Below are 18,418 nucleotides of genomic sequence, written 5' to 3' on the forward strand. Positions count from 1 at the left end.
CTTTATCATGTAACTCTCCATATATCTATCAATCAATCTCATTTTTTAAAATGGATTTCAAAGAAAGTTGCAGATAACAGTTCACTCAAGTACTGCAGCATACAGCTCTCTGACTAGAGATCAGTACAGTTTTTAAGTTAAAATTTACATGCAATGAAAGGTCTAAGTCTTAAGCGTACCATTTAGACCACAAGTCTTAAGCATATCCAAATTCCTCATCAAAATATCATCAATACTGAAAGTTCTCCCTTCCCAGCTAGTCCTTGTCCACATCCTCAGAGACATTATTATTCTGAAATTTTTTCTACCATAAGTTACTTTTGCCTGTTCTAGAACTTCATGTTGAAACACAAAGTAGGTGTTCTTTAATATACAGCTTTCTTCATTCAACACAGTACTTTCGAGGTCATCCATGTTGTATGTTTATCAATAGTTTGTTTCTTTTTATTGCTGGATAATGAATAATGTTCTATTGTATATAGTATTCTATTGTATAATAATATTCTTCCATTAAAAAATGTATTTTCCTGCATAAAGGACATATGGGCTACTTCCAGTTTTGGGGTATTATAAATAAAACCTCTATGAATATTATTGTACACTTTTTTTGTGGACATAGGTTTTCTTGAGGGAAATTTCTAGAAGTGGAATTGGTAGATTATAGGGTAGGTAGATGTATGTCTTAAATTTTTGATTATAGAGAAAGGAATTTTACTTTTCTAAATGTTATTTTCTGTTTTTCCTGTCAGACCTTACTTATTGTATGAGTAAACTATGTCTCAATGGTTCTTTTGTGAGCAAATGTGCGAGTAAATTATTCATATTTATCTTCCCTCCCAAAAATAGGTTGCTTAGAGGATAGAGGTTTTCTTAAACAATGTGTTTGTAAATTTCTCCCTAGAGTAGGTATATAGATTGTATTTTTTTTTTAAGGTACCAGCAGCACACACATACACACACCCACCCACACATGCACACACACAAAGGTCATATCTACACCCCTTAAGTCAATAATCTTCATCTGATATAAGCTGCCATGATTTAAGCACACTGTTTTGGATTGGGGGCTCAGGTGGCTGTTGCTTCTATTTTTTAGTATATAGTTAACATTGGCAGTCACCCTTATAATGATGTGACACCAGCTACCCCCAAGTACATTGAATAAGCCATGCCTAGCACAAGAGAACTTGATTTAATTGGCAACAGTGTTTGCCCTCACATGATAGGCACTGAAGTAAAACGAAACCTATTTTGCTTTGTGTTATTTCCTTTTGAAATGAGAACAACAAAAATGCATTTTAAAGTATTGGAATTACATAATTTTTACTTTTGTATGCATCTGTTGGGATCAAGTACCTAAGTAACTTTGTTTAGAAACTGAATACTTTAAAGCTATTCAGGGAATACTTGCAGCTTGCACTTAAAGCATTGTCAACGAAAGATGTGATTAAATTGAATGTTGAAGACTTTAGGCTTATGGTTAACACTAAGTAATTAAAAGTAAGCACTGCTGTGGGAGTGCATTATATATCAGCTGTCCTTTTTACCTCATTAACTAGGTTTTTGCATGTTTATGGAGCTAACTTCAATTAAAAATGCCTTTTGCATTATCCCTAACAAGATCTTTTAGTTATTGCTTTGGTATAAAGTATTACACTTTAATTGAAATTGGTATATCATAAATACCTGGGTTTAATGTGCAAGAGGAACAACTTTGATATTTTTGTATCTAGTTTTTATTTCTATGCATTGTTTTTCTATATGGTATTATTGAAAGACAGTATTTGGGGTTTAAAAAGAAAAACTTGGGTTGTTTACATGTTAGTAAATTGTTTATAACTGCATTTTTTGGTTGCCTTATGAGATTTCTATGGTTTTATGATTTCAAAACAGCAATGCTTTGAAATTCTTGTAGAAAAATGTTGAGTTTTCTGCTTCAATTATGAGGTTAAGAAAAAGTTACTTGGGTGCCTAAATTTCTTTTAAAATATATATTTGGTTATATTTTATTTGTTAGATAGCTAAAGATAATCCTACTTGGGTGCCAAAATTTCTTTCTTAATTTTTTTTTTTGAGTCAGAGTCTTACTTTGTCTCCCAGGCTGGAGTGCAGTGGCACGCTCAAAGCTACCATAGCGTCAACCTGCTGGGGTCCAGCGATCCTTCCCGCCTCAGTCTTCCAAGTAGCTGGAACTACAGGCGTGTACTACCATGCCCAGCCAATTTTTTGATTTATTGTAGAGACAAAGTTTCACCAAGTTTCCCAGGCTGGTCTTGAACCCCTGGTCTCAAGCAGTCCTCTCGCCTTGGCCTTTCAATGTGCTGGGATTATAGGCTTGAGCTATCACTCCTGGCCCAAATTTCTTTTTAAATATATATTTGGTTATGTTTTACTTGTTAGATAACTAAAAATAATCCTAAATTTAAAAAAATTCTGTGGTAGATCTATGTATAGTTGTTAAAATGGATTGCTGTATTTCCATAGGGCATTGTCTTGGTTCTAAATAAATTAAAATGCAGATAAATAAGAACAGCAAGTCTTTGAAGAAAAAAAAAACAACATTGAAAAAAAATTATGTTGGGAAAAAATTCTAAATTGTACATCAAAATGTGGATTAGAAAATTAGAAGAATAAGTTAGCTACCTCATTTATGTTTTGAAATTAATGTAATTAACTCAAGCGATCATTTGCATTTTTGTATTATAGAAGTGTCATCATTGCAACAAAAAAGTCTGCAGTCTTACCTTCCACACTTACTACAAGTATGCCTACCAGTGCTGTCAGTGTGGTTTCTTCAGTAGATTCAGCCCAAGCTTCAGATGTGGGAGTAGACTCACCAGGTGAGTTAGTTATCAGTAATTTCAACAAAAAGTTTTAGATCTCATTTTAGCAAAGCTTAGAATTTTTTATAAAGTTAAGTTTTGTGGGGCCCATTAGAAACCGTTGTGTTTTTATATTGTGTTGTTGATATACTATCTTTTGATCTGGCTATTGATTGGCATATGTTAATATATCATCCACTACTTTGTTTTCTTTTGCATGTTTTTCTAAATTAGAGGCTTGGAAAGAGAATGTTGTTCTGAGATCATCATCCTAACACTGATCATTCTGGTTCAGTAACTCCTATACCAATCTTATTTTGCCCATCTTTCCTTTTACATACCTTTCAAGTATAAAAACCCACATAGGAATGCAAGATCCTAGATCTCTGTATATTGACCAGATGCTTAGTGGTTATACCATTGAAACTTGAAGAATGTGCAGTATTAAATGACCAAGTATAGGAAAAATGGATGTTATTTTATATCAGTAGTATTTTTTTCTGGATGTTGTGCTGTTTCATAAAAAAATAAATAACAAGATATTGTACTCCCAAAAGGATTCGTCTTGTGACTCTAGAATGAGATTAATGAAAAATAAGGGGATTTTGAATGAATGACATGGCAGATTATATTAAGATTAGAAATAATGTTGTTACTTCTTCTCTTGGGACATCTCAGGCAAGATTTTGCCTTCTATTCTGCTGTCCTGCCTTTATTTGGCTGACTAATATATCTTGGAGAGTTTTGCTTCAAACTTTATGCTACTGCTAGTCTGTAGTTGGGGACTTTTTTCCCCTTGCTGTGTACTATATAATTATGTGTTTCAGGAACAAATACCACGATCCTTTGTTTCTTTGGTCTTCCCTGTTTTTTTCTTTTTTTTGTTTTTTTGCTTATGTTATTGTACTTATGTTAACAAAAATAATTTTAAGTTTTGAGTGATTCATTTCTTATACATTATATAGTGTTTAGTGATAAGAGACATTTGTTCATAGTAGGTTAAGTAAAAAATGTTATGTGCAATTCTTTATTTAAAAAAATTTTTTTTATGATCAATATTTTTTATTATGATATTGTGGGGTACAGTTAAGGGTTAGGTATACAAATATGCTTCATTCAGGCACCCTTGTTGATAAGAGGTGTCTCCCCATCCCCAGGCAGATATTTACTACTGTTAATCCCATCTCCCTTCCCCCTTTAAAATTTTTTTAATAGTTCTTTACATATACCATATGACTATGTAAAGTATATGCCTTTTATACATGGTACAAGCAAGAAAGTATACTGTGAAGTTACTTGGCTCTCCATGCAGTTGGACTACTGGCATTTTTGATTTTCAAAAATTAAAATTTCATGAAATTTTACTTGTAGTATCTCTTTCAAAATTTTATCAGTAGTCTTTTATTGTTTTCATTTTTAGAAAAAAGTAAAATTATTTTTCACTTTGAAACAAAAAACTGCAGAGATAGTAGACAGAATTTTGTACTACTTTGCTTTTTATTTTATAAAATAAAAAAATACTTTATTTTTTAGTTGAGTTTCGGTTTACAGAAAATTGAAAATTATAGAGAATTCTCAAATACCCCCTACTTTCCCCCCTCCCCAGCTTCCTCTGTTATTAATGTCTTGCAATAATGTAGTGTATGTCAGTTGTTGTTTTTTTTTTCACCTCTGGGTTAGTGAGAAATACAAAGGAAACTAAGTATAAAACTCTAGCAGATCTTTTTCATCTTTACTGTTCTGTGAAAGTTGGATGCCTGTTTTTTTTCCTGAAGAGGAAATAATTTGATAATCCATTCAGGGCTAATCAAATTCCTACTTGCCCCCATCCAATGTCCTTTAAACAAAATCGAAATCAACTGTGATTTTCTAGACTAGACCCTTTTGAGAAAAATGCAATAGTTATTAATGTCTTTGAAACTGTTTACATGCCATCTTTTAAAATTCAGCTACAGTGACTTCCTAACAACTTTCCAGAGCAAATGTAGTAATTTCAGAAGTTCAAAGTGCACTGAGTAAAATATTTTTCTCTTATTTTGAATATGCTGCCTGTTAGTTTCAGTTTCTAGGACAGAGTAAATTAGGACCCTTTGATTGCTTTTAAATATATTCTTTAAAATATAAATCATGGCATTTTCAGAAGAGTTAAGAAACAGAAAACTGAGACATACAGGTGATATTGAACATAAAAGAGTATTAATACTTTTCTTTCTGAAGCCATTATTTTTTTAATAAATGCATTGTAATGTAAAATACTCACTTTGAAAAACTGTATGCAGAATTACAAAATCATTTACTATCTCGAAGACTATTGTATTTCTTGGCAAAAGTTATTTATTTATTTATTTTTTTGAGTTGGAGTCTCATTCTGTCACCCAGGCTGCAGAGGCATGCTCATGGCCACCCCAGCGTTGACCTGCTGGGCTCCCACCGGAGCCTCCCAAGTAGCTGGAACTACTACCATACCTGGCTAATTTTAAAAATTTATTTATTGTAGAGACGAGGTCTCACCATGTTGCCCAGGCTGGTCTCGAACCTGCGGGCTCAGGCAGTCCTCTTGCCTCGGCCTTCCAAAGTGCTGGGATTACAGGCTTGAGCCACCTCTCCTGGCAGCAAAATTTATAAAACTCTGTATTACTGATCTAGCTCATAATGCACCTTGTTTCCCTACTATTTAAATTTTATATACTCTGTGATGATGGTGTTTCTCAAATGGTTTTTTTCTATTTTGAGCTAGAGTTTTTAGCTACTTTCTATTCCTTCCTAACCCCTCTATTTAAAAAATACCTCATTCTCTTTTTAGTTTTTTCAGGTCTTTTTTGTGATGATGGTATTTCTTTTTATCTTTTACTTTCACTTCCACATCTGACTCTTTTCTCCCTTTTCCTCTTTTACTGTGCTTTTGTCACAGTCATACGGTTACTCAATTTCAGTTTATTACTTTTATTCCATTCTGTTAATTGACTCTGTAACCACTACTGCCTTGAAAAGAAAAGCTAACTAATCTAGTATTTTCTGTTCTACTTCTTACCCTCCTGTGGCCCTACTTTACATGCTTTTGCCTATGTACCTTTTGCCTTTTATACCATGGTAGGTACTCCTTTTCACTTGGAATCCAAACCTCCAACAACTTCCTCGATCAGTATATATGTACTGAGAGGGAAAGAGAGAGAGAGACAGAGACATGAAGTCTTGATGTGTTGTCCAGCTGGTCTCGAACTCCTGGACTCAAGCAATCCTCCTGCCTCACCCTTGCAAAGTGCTGGGGTTATGGGTGTGAGCCACCATGCCCAGCTAGTATTTTTAACAGATAGATTTTTATTTTCTGTTTGATTGGTAGTTTGATTTAAGGTATTTTCCATTTTAAAAAATAGTTAAATACATAGATGGTTCCCAACTTAGTGATTTTTCAACTTTTTTTTTTTACGTTGGATTCTCACTCCATCACCCAGGCTGGAGTGCAGTGGCATGCTCATGGTCACCGCAGCGTTGACCGGCTGGGCTCAGGTGATCCTTCTACCTCAGCCTTGCAAGTAGCCGGAACTGCAGGTGTGCACTACCACACTCGGCTAATTTTTTTGATTTATTGTAGAGACGAGGTTTCATCATGTTACCCAGACTGGTCTTGAACCCCTGGGCTCAGGCAATCCTCTTGCCTCGGCCTCCCTTAAAGTGCTGGGATTATAGGCTTGAGCCACCTCACTCAGCTGATTTTTTGACTTTGATGGTACAAAAATTGTACCCATTCAGTAGAAACTGTACTTCAAGTACCCACTTTCTTCTGGTTTTTCACTTTCTTTTTTTTTGAGTTGGAGTCTCACTCTGTCATCCAGATTGGAGTGCAGTGGCCGCTCCCGGCCACCGCAGCCTCGACCTGCTGGGCTCTGGCGATCCTTCCGCCTCAGCCTTCCAAGTAGCTGGAATTACAGGCATGCGCTACCACGCCTGGCTGATTTTTTGATTTATTGTAGAGATGAGGTCTTGCTGCCCAGGCGGGTCTCGAACCCGCGGGCTCAGGCAATCCACTCACCTCAGCCTCCCAAAGGCGCGAGATTACAGGCTGAGCCACCGAGCCCGGCGTGGTTTTTCACTTTCAATGCACTAGTCAATAAGTTATGAGATAGCCAACACTTTGTTATAGAATAGACTTTGTGTTAAATAATTTTGTCCAGCTGAAGACTGACATAGTGTTCTGAGCATGTTTAAGGTAGGCTAGGCTATGTTGTTTGGTAGCACTGGTGTATTAAATACATTTTCAATGTCTGATATTTCCAGCTTATGATATGTTTATCATGGCATAACTCTATTATAAGTGCAAAGGCAACTGTATCATAAGTTGAAATTGCATTTAATGCACCTAACCTACCAAGTGTAGTGTAGTCTAGCCTACCTTAAACATGCTCAGAATAATTACATTAGCTTATAGTTGGACAAAGTCATCTGGCAACACAGTTCTCTGTAGAGTATTGGTTGTTTACCTTTGTGATCATGTGACTAATTGGGAACTACACCTCATTATTATTGCCAAGCATGATGAGAAAGTATACTACATATTTCTAGTCTGGGAAAAGCCCAAATTTCCAAATTCACAGTACAGTTTTTGCTGAAGGCTTATCACTTTTGCATCATTGTAAAGTCAAAAAATTTTAAGTTGAACAATTGTAAGATGAGACCGTTTGAAACTCTCAACTTTAACTGAGTTCAACACCGTTATAAGTCAAGGAGCATCAATATGCTCAGTATGACTATATAAATAAATATATATTAAAAAATAAATATTGAAGTTTATTTTCCATCTGCTTCAAGCAGGAATAAGAAAAAAAGTTTGTGGATAAATTGATTGTTGTTGTAATTGAATGCTGAGTAGGACAGTTTAGTCTGCAGATCTGGGTAAATTAGATATTAATCTTGGTTTATTCTTTGATTATTTTCTTTATATGAAAGTACACTTAATACCGGTCCCTGTGGACCCAAATCTTTATGCCTTGGGATGACTATAGTTCTGAATTTTATAGTCAGCAACAAAAAAATGAACTTACTCAAATTCAGTAATAGATTATTGGTGAACATAAAATTCACTTGATAGTACAATATATTAGCACAAATGGATATTTCCTTGGCAGAAAAATATGAATGTCATAGCAGAAAAGGTTAAACTATTTGGAAATGTTGTTATCAGGATAAGACTTCTAAATTTTACATGTGATACAATTAAAGAAAAATTAAGACTGGATAGATTCTGATCCCAGAAAAAGAGTTAAAGCTTGTCAGAGTTATATGAGGTCAGAGCTTTCCTGTTGAAATATTATCACTGAAATAATTTATAATTTAGTGTAAATTTTGAGGATTTTCACATTTGCATTTTGAATCAGTATGCATTATTAAAACTATAAGTAGTATGATGCAAAACATTTTTAGTATACAAATTTTAAATTTTAGTTTGAATAGTATGTTTTGATTTCTGAAGCTTTTTTTTTTTAATGAAGTTGTGGGGTACAGTTAAGGGTTAGGTATACAATTGTGTTTCATTCAGGCACCCAGTTGATATGGGGTGTTTCCGCGTTCCCAGACAGATATTTGCTACTGTTAATCCCATCTCCCTCCCCCCACCATAGTTTCCCAGTACGGTCAGTCATTTTCGTATAGTATTGCATTGGATGTTTAAGGTCCATTATATGAGTGAGAACATGTGATACTCAGATCTTTGTTTCTGTGAGAGGTCACTCAGTATTATAGACTCTAGTTCCATCCAGGTTGCTACGAAATTCATGATTTTGTTCTTTTTTATGGCTGCGTAGTATTCCATCGTGTATATGTACCACATTTTTTAAATCCAGTCCTCTTTTGATGGGCAGCATGGCTGTTTCCAGGTTCTTGCTATTGTGAACAACGCTGTGATAAACATGCGTGTGCAGGTATCTTTTTTATAGAGTGATTTGTGTTCTTCAGAATATATTCCCAGTAGGGGGATTGCGGGGTCATATGGGAGGTTGGTATCTGAAGCATTTTATTAGCAAAAATATATAATCTAATAGCAACAATAGCGAATCCTCCTTAATTAGTGTTAAAAGATACTTTTTCATCAGAGAATATGCATGTTTTCAAAGAAAATAAAAACAGGGTTTTAGTAAATATATCAAAATCTGGAAATTTTATAGCTATTCATCAGCAAAGATTTACTTACCTAGAATACAATATCCTTTCTGTAAAGATGCCATTACTTTTTCCAAAATATGTTTTTCTTCCATACTGCCCAGTATAAAAAATTGAATCACAATCGAAGCTAGCTCAATAAAGGAACTAAGTATACTCTTCTTCAATAATTTATAGGCTGTTTGCTAATTTGCAAAATTTAATAAATTCTATTACCTACTAGAATATTAGGCTGTATTCTGTTTATCAGAGCCATGCACATTAATATGTTTCTTAATATTAGAGGAAAATATTTGAGTCGCAACAGTCTTTGCCATATATAAAATTTAGGCTCATCTTGAACCATTTAATAAACATTATTTTTACCTATTAAATAAAACTTATTTAATGAGGAGTATTTACTGGGCATAATATAGACTATCCCTGACTGAATTAACTGGTCCAGAAGAGAGAGAAATACACAAATAGAGTGTTATAGTGCTGAGGATGAAAAATTGGCATTTGTTTTAATGATTCTTTATTGCAAGAGACATTAGTTATTTAGACCCTAAGGGACCTTGAATAAATAATTGGCTACTCCCTGGGTAGATCCTAGACAGATGATATATTTGCATTTTTCTTTTTGGTCTTTTCCATGCCTGGAAAACCTACAGTTTCAAGTAGTTTATCAGTGCAAGGATAAGGAAAAGATGTCTGTATCATTCCTCATGTTGGAAGTAGCTTCTGCATTTATGTATTTGTGCTCATCTGTGGAAATATTTAATGTTAAATTAATTTGAAACATTGTATATAAATTTATATTTTTATCTGAGTTGGAAAAAACACAGAATATATTTGGAAGTTACATTTTCTCTCTGGTAGGAATGATGGACAACCTGGTATGAAATTACTGATACATTTATTATTTAATGTGATTTCTCTTTTTCCTTATAACTAGTGCTGTTGGTACAATGTCTTCTTAAAATTTAAAAAGACTATTTTGTTGGCCAGACGTAGTGGTGCACCCTAACTACTTTGGAGGATGTATTAAGCTATGGTTGCACAATTGCGCTTCAGCCTGGGTGGCAGAGGGAGAGTCTGTCTCTTAAAAAATCTCTTTCTGCTATCTTCCCTTTTTAAAAATTGCCATTACTCTTAGAGCAGTATGAGGAAATAATTTTTGTTATTGTTTCACTTAGAGGCAACAGTGTTCCTTCTCTTTTTAAAATTTTTTAATATGCATTTTATCTCATTAAAATTAGCACCAATTAACACAATAAAAGCTAATTTTGTTTTACAACTACCACCTAAAGCCTCATATAAATATTTTGGGGTGAGATATTTATTTCTTCCATCTCTAATTGGATGGGACCTTATATATTCCTTTGTATAAATTGTAGAAACCCTCAAGAAACACTATCAATAGTTCTTCTTGAGAAAATGTCTGCTGTATTCCATTAAGATGGTCTTTAAACACTATCACCTAAAAAAATAAAGCTGAGAAATATTTAATTAATCACTGGTAATAGAAGTCAGTGACCAGCTGTGGTTCAATGATCACATGGCTGTCAAGAATTTAGAAAATTGCAGGTGTCATTTACTGAGTGTAATAAAGCTATTGGGTCCCTGAAGTGCTTTACTGAGTGTGGTATATGAATTGTAGGGATTGGAGCTGACTCTTAGGAATGCCGTATAATAAAGGGTAAACATGTTTTTTCAACTTCACCTTGTTTTCCCTCTAATTTGAAATTTTATTGTGAAAAATGCAAAAATGGAAATGTTTTTGATGAAATGTGAGTTGAGATATGTACTTTAAAAAACTGCCAGCATGAGGAAATATGTGCTTTAGCTTCATGTTTAAATACATCCTGTGCATCCTGACCACCAATCACTTGGTTAGAATTTTTGGGTACAGTTGGCTTTCAGCTGAGCAGGATGGGGTTGGGAGGAAGGTCAATTATACTAAATTTCCAGTGAAAAGGGAAGAAATTACCTTTGATAACCAAGGGAAGGAAATATGTTGTGGAAAAGAAAGATTAACTGCAGTTAAATTCATTTCATACTAGGAATTTGCTCATGTTAAAGAGGTGGGCTCAGTAATTATCCAGAAGTTAACTGTGGAAGATTGCTGCACTGCCTTTCTCCCAAAAAAACCAAGCCTGTGGGAGGTCATATTGTTCAGATTTCTGGATCCTTATACTTGACTGAGACCTGGTAATCAGAACTGATGATTGTTGATCAAGTATTGCCTAAAGACCAAGTGTGTTTCAGGGAAGGTCAAGTTGCCCCAGATCCTTGCTGTTTCCTAATCAGTTAAATCTAACTCCCTCACCCCTAGCAGATCCTGGCTGTTGCTTATCTATACCCAAAATTTACTTTGCCTTTCCCAAAAGAGCAAGTTGCATCAGAATGCCCAGATACAATGGAAATGAACCTGAGAAAGTTCTGGGAGTGCTGTGGAGGCATTAGCAGGCTTTTAATAATAGTATGTTTTAGAGAAGTGTGGCTAGATTGACCAAACATTTATAGCTATGTTTTGTTCTGTACCCACTTGATGAATGAAAATGATAGAAATTCATTTTTTGTAGCAGTTAAACCTAGGATTCGTTCTTTGCTTTTTTTGTTTCCAGACTTTTCAACAGAATTTGTTTTTGGTTCCTTCTTTAAGATTTTTAAGTGAATTTTAAAAATGGTCATTTAGAAACTTCATCTCATTTAAGTTATCTATACTTTGAGTCACATGAGTAATCGTTGAAGGATTTGGGTGTGTTTTTACCTTGAAATAAAATACAGACTAAAATGAAACATGATAACTTTCTTTAAATATATTAAAGGAAGGAAGCTGTCATTCACTGTCATTCTATGGCCTAGGCTCTTTCTATATACGTTAATCCTCAACATAATTGTCAGACATGGGCATTGATTTTTATAGATAAGGCAAATAAGGCACAGAGAACTTAATTAACTTGCCCAAGGTCACATAGTGACAGACACTGTATTCACACTCCTAGCCCTTAATACTTCCCAAAACATTTCAGTCTTATAACAATCCCTGAAGAGTGCAGCTATTATCATAGAAACTTGCCTAATAGTGATAGAACTGGGATTCGGTTTGAAAGTAGTTTGGTTTTAGTTGGTTGGTGAAGTGTTTTCTGCCATCATAAAACATCTTTTCTAAAAATAATTGGTAATAGAAGGCTATATGAGAAATCGATACTTGAGATAGCCTGAGAAATTAGCAGGATTTCATTTAGGTACAGTAGAGAAAGGTTCTGGTCTTGGATAACCTGGCATTTTCTTTAGAAAGCAGGAAGGAAAATAAGTTTCAGACTGGGAAGAGTGGAAGAACTTTTTATATTTCTTGTGGGAATTTAATAGGTAAGTAATATATAAATAGAAGACTTAACTGAAATTGGTTAGCATGAATCACAAATATATGTATAGTGAATTACTCAGAAGAGTAATATAGTGCTCTATAGTGCTTTGCAGAAATGTGGGGAAGTAATATTAAAGTATTATCTACCTTATTTTAGGTGCTTTACATTATTTAGTTATTGTAAGTATTCTGTTAAAAGTTTGGTGATGTTCTGTTTTCTGTGCCACGCTGATAAAGACTGTCAAAAGGGAAGATTAGAATTTTGCATGGCAAAAATCAGTACAAGCTTGAAAAGTGCTTGTACTGTATGATAAAAGGAAAATATCACTATTTGTATGTAAAGAATGAGTATAAATCTTGAAGAAAAATATTCCAGTAAAAATGTTTGAAAGGTCAGAATAGTCATTTATGTTTTCTGTTTTTTGAATTGGACAGTAAATTGGGAAAATACAATGAATTTCATTAGTAATTAAAGCAGAATAAATTGTTTATCCTTTCTTAATGAGAAATTGGCAATATATACCAATATTTAAGAGTGTTTATTGACTTCTAGTAAGTTAACTCAAGAAAACCTCAGAACTGACAATAGCTAAAGCAGTAAAAACAGATTTTATTCAGGATTATTACAGTAGGAGAGATAGAACTGGGCTCAATTCTGAATGTAACATAGCCATAGAAATTTTTAGCCAAGAAGCAGGTGGGGGTTGGTGGATGGAAAATTAGAGGAATATCAGGGATAAGGGGGGATTGTGGCTAAACCAACCTAACAGGATTCTTGCTGAAGACACACTGGGATGATTAGACCTCACCTGGGGCATGGTGGAGGATAAGGAACCCAATTAGATATCAAGTGTGATCTTTTTTGGAGGATAGGGTTTCTTGCTACACTGACTTATCAGGGTTCTTAACAAAACTGGATTTTAAAAGGAAGTGCACAGATGGGCATAGGAGAAGGCTTAGGAACCTGACTAATGTTTGGTCCAGCCAAGAATCCTTGTCAGTGGTCAACAATAGGAAATAACTCAAATGAACTCTGAATTTTGGTTGATATTCCCTCACAATTAGAAATGGAGTGTGCTTCTTTGGTAGGAATATTATAGAACAGGCTCAGGACAAAAGAATTCAAGTATATGGTGTTCAGTACTCATGACAACAATGTTGATCACCTAATTAAAGTGGTAACTGCCAGGTTTCTAGTTGCTCTTTACACTTTTTAAATTTATAAGTGTTTTGTAGGGAGGTACTTTGAAATCATTTAAATATCCTGTTCTTCAGATTGCTGCTTTATCCTTATCCATATGACCTCATAATTTTCTATTTTATTCAGTGGGTTAGAACCAGTTACTATTATTTATTTTGATGCTCATGCTGTCTCCAGTTTGGTCAGCAGGAGTCCCTTTAAGCAGGCTTCTGTGTTCTTGTGGACATATCCTATCACTCTTAAGGCATTTTCTTGCTTTTTAGAAAGCACAACTAGATGTTTCAAACTCATTTCGTACTTTTCTTCCACAGAACTCAAATCAACTGTTTCTTTCTTATAGTGGAGAATGGTACTTAGAAATCAAGATCTAGACACTAGGTGTGTACATATTGCTGCTTCCGGGTCCTCTAAGTAGGCAGAGCTAGGGACTGTGTGTGTGTATAAAAATTTATAAAAATGTATACTCTCACATATGTTACCTTTATCTTGCTCTTTATTGGAACCATGAATTCCCATAGATACACTTAATTTCAAGCCATTGCCTCACAGTTCCTCTTCATTTCCTTACACTGGGCTCCGATAACTTGCTTTGAGCCAACGGATGCTCCAACTTGATGGAGATGCTTTTATCTTTTCCTAATTGCTTTCGGACTGAATAGTTCAAGAAGGTTTGGGAAAGAGGACCCTCCTTCTCTTTAAAGCATAGTATTTTTGTATTTTGGGCACAATGGGAAAATACCTGGTAATAGTTGTGACACAATACTACAGATCATTGAGCCCTATGCTTTTAGCCCTAATTACATTTACTACCATAGTTGGTTTCCTATAACTTATGGCTTTGAAACCAAGACACAGTAGGATTTCTAATTCTTAGATATTCATCATTATCACAAGTAAATCATTCGCAGCATTACACTCGGTCTGTTTAGATGATAACAACTGTTACTCCTCTAGTTTATATAATCTTGAAGTTGTAGACTGGCGTGTTAAAGAGCTGCTTTTTCCCTTCTCATCTGTTTCTATCACCTTTTTCTACATCCTAGATGAACAGCTTTCTCTTTCTTTTTCTCTTTTAGTCCTTGCTACTTTGTCCCCTTCAGGTGCTTCTAGTATACGCATGTCTGAAACTTGAAGGAACAGATCAAAAGCAAAAGCTCTGATGGTACATAGATTCTAGGCTCCTTTGAGCCCCTCCTCCCTCCTTGTTTATCAACTTTGTATAGTCTTTATTTTTACTTTGTTTTATTTGTCTTAATATGTTTGCTACCTTACTTGGTCTATCCCTGTATAAAATTGTGATGGAATTTGCCCTAACACTAACTTGACACTTTTAGGATACTACTTTCAGAAACTGAAATTTGACTTCCTGAATTGCAGCTGCAAGCACAGTGTGCACTTGCACACTCCAGGTGCTAGGAGACCATCCCTGTTGGACCAGTGCCTCTTATGGTTCCTGTGTCAGAAAGGGGAATTTTAAAAAATTTTTGGGTTGGAGCCTCACTCTGTTGCCCAGGCTGGAGTACAGTGGTATACTCATGGCCACCCCCACGTCGACTTGCTGGGCTCTGGCGATCCTTTCACCTTTGCCTACCAAGTAGCCTGAACTACAGGTACAGGCACATGCTACCTTGGCCAGCTAATTTTTTATTTTTATTGTAGAGATGAGGTCTTGCCAAGTTGCTCAGGCTGGTCTCGAACCTGCAGGCTCAGACAGTCCACTCGTCTTGGCCTCCCAAAGTGCTAGGATTACAGGCTGAGCCACGGAGCACCAGCCGAAAGGGGAATTTGATATTGTATGTGTCCATTCTTCCTCCTCCTCTCTAATATTGGCCTTAGAAAGCAAATAGCCAGTTTCTTCAGATCCTTCTCCTAGCCTAAATTGAATGATATGTTGTTCTTCCTCTATGATTGATTCTTAAATAGGAACTTTATTTCTCTTCCTACTTTCTTGAGATTTTTAGAATTCTCAGGCCCTCAGTAAACCATTTTCAAATTAGCCTTCTATATTCCTTCTTTCAATATTTGTTGCAATGTATTTTGTTTCTGTCCCTAAGAGAACCCATTCTTTGGCAGGGTTAATTTTCTGGTGACTATTTTTCCTCTTTCCAGGTAAATTTGTAAGCATAGGTATTTGCTGAAAACATAAAGGACATGACTCTCTCTTTTTTTTTTTTTGAGCTGGAGTCTCTCTCTGTCGCCCAGACTGGAGTGCAGTGGCCGCTCCTGGCCACCACAGCCTTGACCTGCTGAGCTCCAGCGATCGTTCTGCCTCAGCCTTCCAAGTAGCTGGAACTACAGGCGCGCGCTACCATGCCCGGCTAATTTTTTGATTTACTGTAGAAATGAGGTCTCGCCAAATTCCCCAGGCGGGTCTCGAACCTGTGGGCTCAGGCAATTCACTCACCTCAGCCTCCCAAGGCGCGGGATTACAGGCTGAGCCACCGAGCCCGGCCTGACTCTCTTTTTAATTTATAATTTTGTTTTATTGTAGATTCAAGGAATACATGTGTCTATTACATAGATATATTGCATAATGTGAGATTTGGGTTTCTGATGAGCGTGCCCCCAGGAAATGGCTCTTGTATAGGAGAAAATAGTTTGAACATCTTATGCTATAAGAGGATCAATTAGTCATTTAACAATACAGAGATATAGGATTATTTAAGGGTTTTGGGGCACATTGATTAAAAAAGGTGAAGTAAGATGGTGGAAATTAGTTTTACACAAGAATTTGATCAAAGATAGTGACATAAAAGAATAGGAAATAAAGAGGAAAGTATATACCATGTGGGAAGATTGATCTACTAAAATATAGGCGTTGAGACTGATTAAAGGAACTATTTCTGCAACTTACTTTAATTGAGGACCTTTTATTATGTGAGCTTTTCTGGGCTATGTAGGTAGATTAATTTTTATGATAGAACTCTGCTTTCAAGAAGTTTAGTATAGTAGTTAGAAGGACATTATTATTTATTTTTATTTTTTTGAGTTGTAATCTCACTCTGTCCCCCAGACTGGAGTGCAGTGGCACACTCACAGCCACCGCAGCCTCAACTTGCTGGGCTCAGGCAGTCCTTCCTTCCACCTCAGCCTTCCAAGTAGCTGGAACTACAGGCGTGTGTCACCACACCCAGCTAATTTTTTGTTTTGTTTTAGAGGTGAGGTCTCACTAAGTTGACCAGGCTGGTCTTAAGCCTGTGGGCTCAGGCAATCTCCTTACCTTAGCCTCCCAAAGTGCTGGGGTTATAGGCTTGATCCAAGCGCCCGACCTTAGAAGGACATTTTAAAAATAAATTGAAATATAATGTGACAAATGCAGTGTCGGATTATGTGCTGTAATTACAGTATAGCCACAAATGAGAGATGATGAATTCTGTTTCAATCATTTAAGAAAGGTTTCTGAGGTGTTCACTGGGGTATGTTTGCCAGATTAGACTCATGAGCAGTTAGGGTACAGCAGAAGTCATTTGATGTTGAATAAGGATGGTTTTGTGGTAAAGGAGGTAACACTATTTAAAGCTTAATTTGGAATTAACTGTTTATGGCTTTTTGCTTTATTAAAAAAATGCTTTTACTTATAAATTTCTATTAACATTTTGTGCTGAATAGAAGGTGTCATGAACCTTGTTTAATGAGTCAGAATTTACTTTTCTCTTATATCTTCGACCCATGGATAGAAAGATAGCTTGGCACAATAATTGATCTTGTAACTTAATTCATATATGAAAGGATTCAAGAAAAACATTGTTGCTAGATTTTAATGTTATTCAAATAGTAATGGATGCTTAAAAATACATTACTATGTTGTTGTTGACTTGCATAAAGACATTCTTTTTGTTTATGTCCTTAGGTGTACCTTGAGGGAGTGGGGCATACCTTGTGGCCCTACAGTGTTGTCAAGCTCAGTACCCTCCCTCAAAAAGAAAAAAATAATAAAAATATATGTCAAAAGTAAAAAATTTCTGTAAATGGTTATTTTTCTTTTATAGGCAGTAGATCATCTAATGCAAAATTACCCTCAGTTCCAACAGTTGGATCTGTTTCGCAAGACCCGGTTTCAAATATGAGGTATTTAAGCTGCTAACGTATATATTATGATTATGCCTCTTGATGACTCTTTAAACTGTCTAGCTGCATTTCTCCTCCCTCCCTCCTACCCTCCCTCCCGTCCCTCCTTTCCCTCCCTTTCTTCCTTCCTTTCTTTCTGTCAACATATATGACATTTAGAGACTTGAGAATATTTTAGGAGTTCATTTTAGTTTAAAGGATTATGAGATGTAAAAGGTTCATGAGAAGTGACTATAATTGCTACATGTGTAGCATATTTTATTTAATAAACTTGTGGCTCATGTTTCAAATTATTGTAAATTGAAAGTTTGGAGTTTGTACTTCCTCTCCTGTAAAAATAGTGAAATAATAAGTTGACAATCAACCAAAGCCATAATGATACTTAATCGTAGACAGATTTTTACTGTTACTTACCTTGTTTAATTGGGAATATGCATTTCATAGTTTAATTTGGAATTTGAATGTGTTTTCCACGACTGGAACCTTACTGACCAGAGAGTTCTTGATTTTCCTTTCCACAACTGGAATATGCAGAGCACTCCATAAATGTAGACACTTGGTGCTTCAAGTGTAGGCTCATATTTGTGATATAATCCAGGGATAACAAGTTATCTGAGACAAAGAGAAAAATAGTATTTAAGGTAGTACCTGTGAGGAGGCGAACTGCTGTGTGAATTAGAAGTAAAACTAGTGCAAAATAGTAGATAAGTAATGACTCTTTGTGTATATGTTAGATTTATAAGTTAGGAAATAAACCTGTGGATACCTCTGAATTTCCTAAAATGTGTAGGGGATTTTTGAGTTCATTAAATATACAGT

The 18,418-nt window shown here is 35.4% G+C and overlaps 1 protein-coding gene across 1 annotated transcript in view; it reads left to right on the forward strand.

Annotated features, from left to right (window-relative positions):
- LOC103261089 (lipopolysaccharide-responsive and beige-like anchor protein) overlaps positions 1-18,418 on the forward strand; it is a gene marked incomplete at both ends in the record, with an annotated part of 464,304 nt that overhangs the window by 102,584 nt on the left and 343,302 nt on the right. The window contains 2 exons of the mRNA XM_008058703.1: positions 2,707-2,840; positions 17,521-17,599. Coding sequence (XP_008056894.1) covers positions 2,707-2,840; positions 17,521-17,599 — 213 coding nt within the window. The remainder of the gene's footprint in view (positions 1-2,706; positions 2,841-17,520; positions 17,600-18,418) is intronic.

This window comes from Carlito syrichta, unplaced genomic scaffold, assembly GCF_000164805.1.
Source record: "Carlito syrichta isolate Samal-C Ts95f unplaced genomic scaffold, Tarsius_syrichta-2.0.1 Scaffold303603, whole genome shotgun sequence".
Lineage (NCBI taxonomy): Eukaryota > Metazoa > Chordata > Mammalia > Primates > Tarsiidae > Carlito > Carlito syrichta.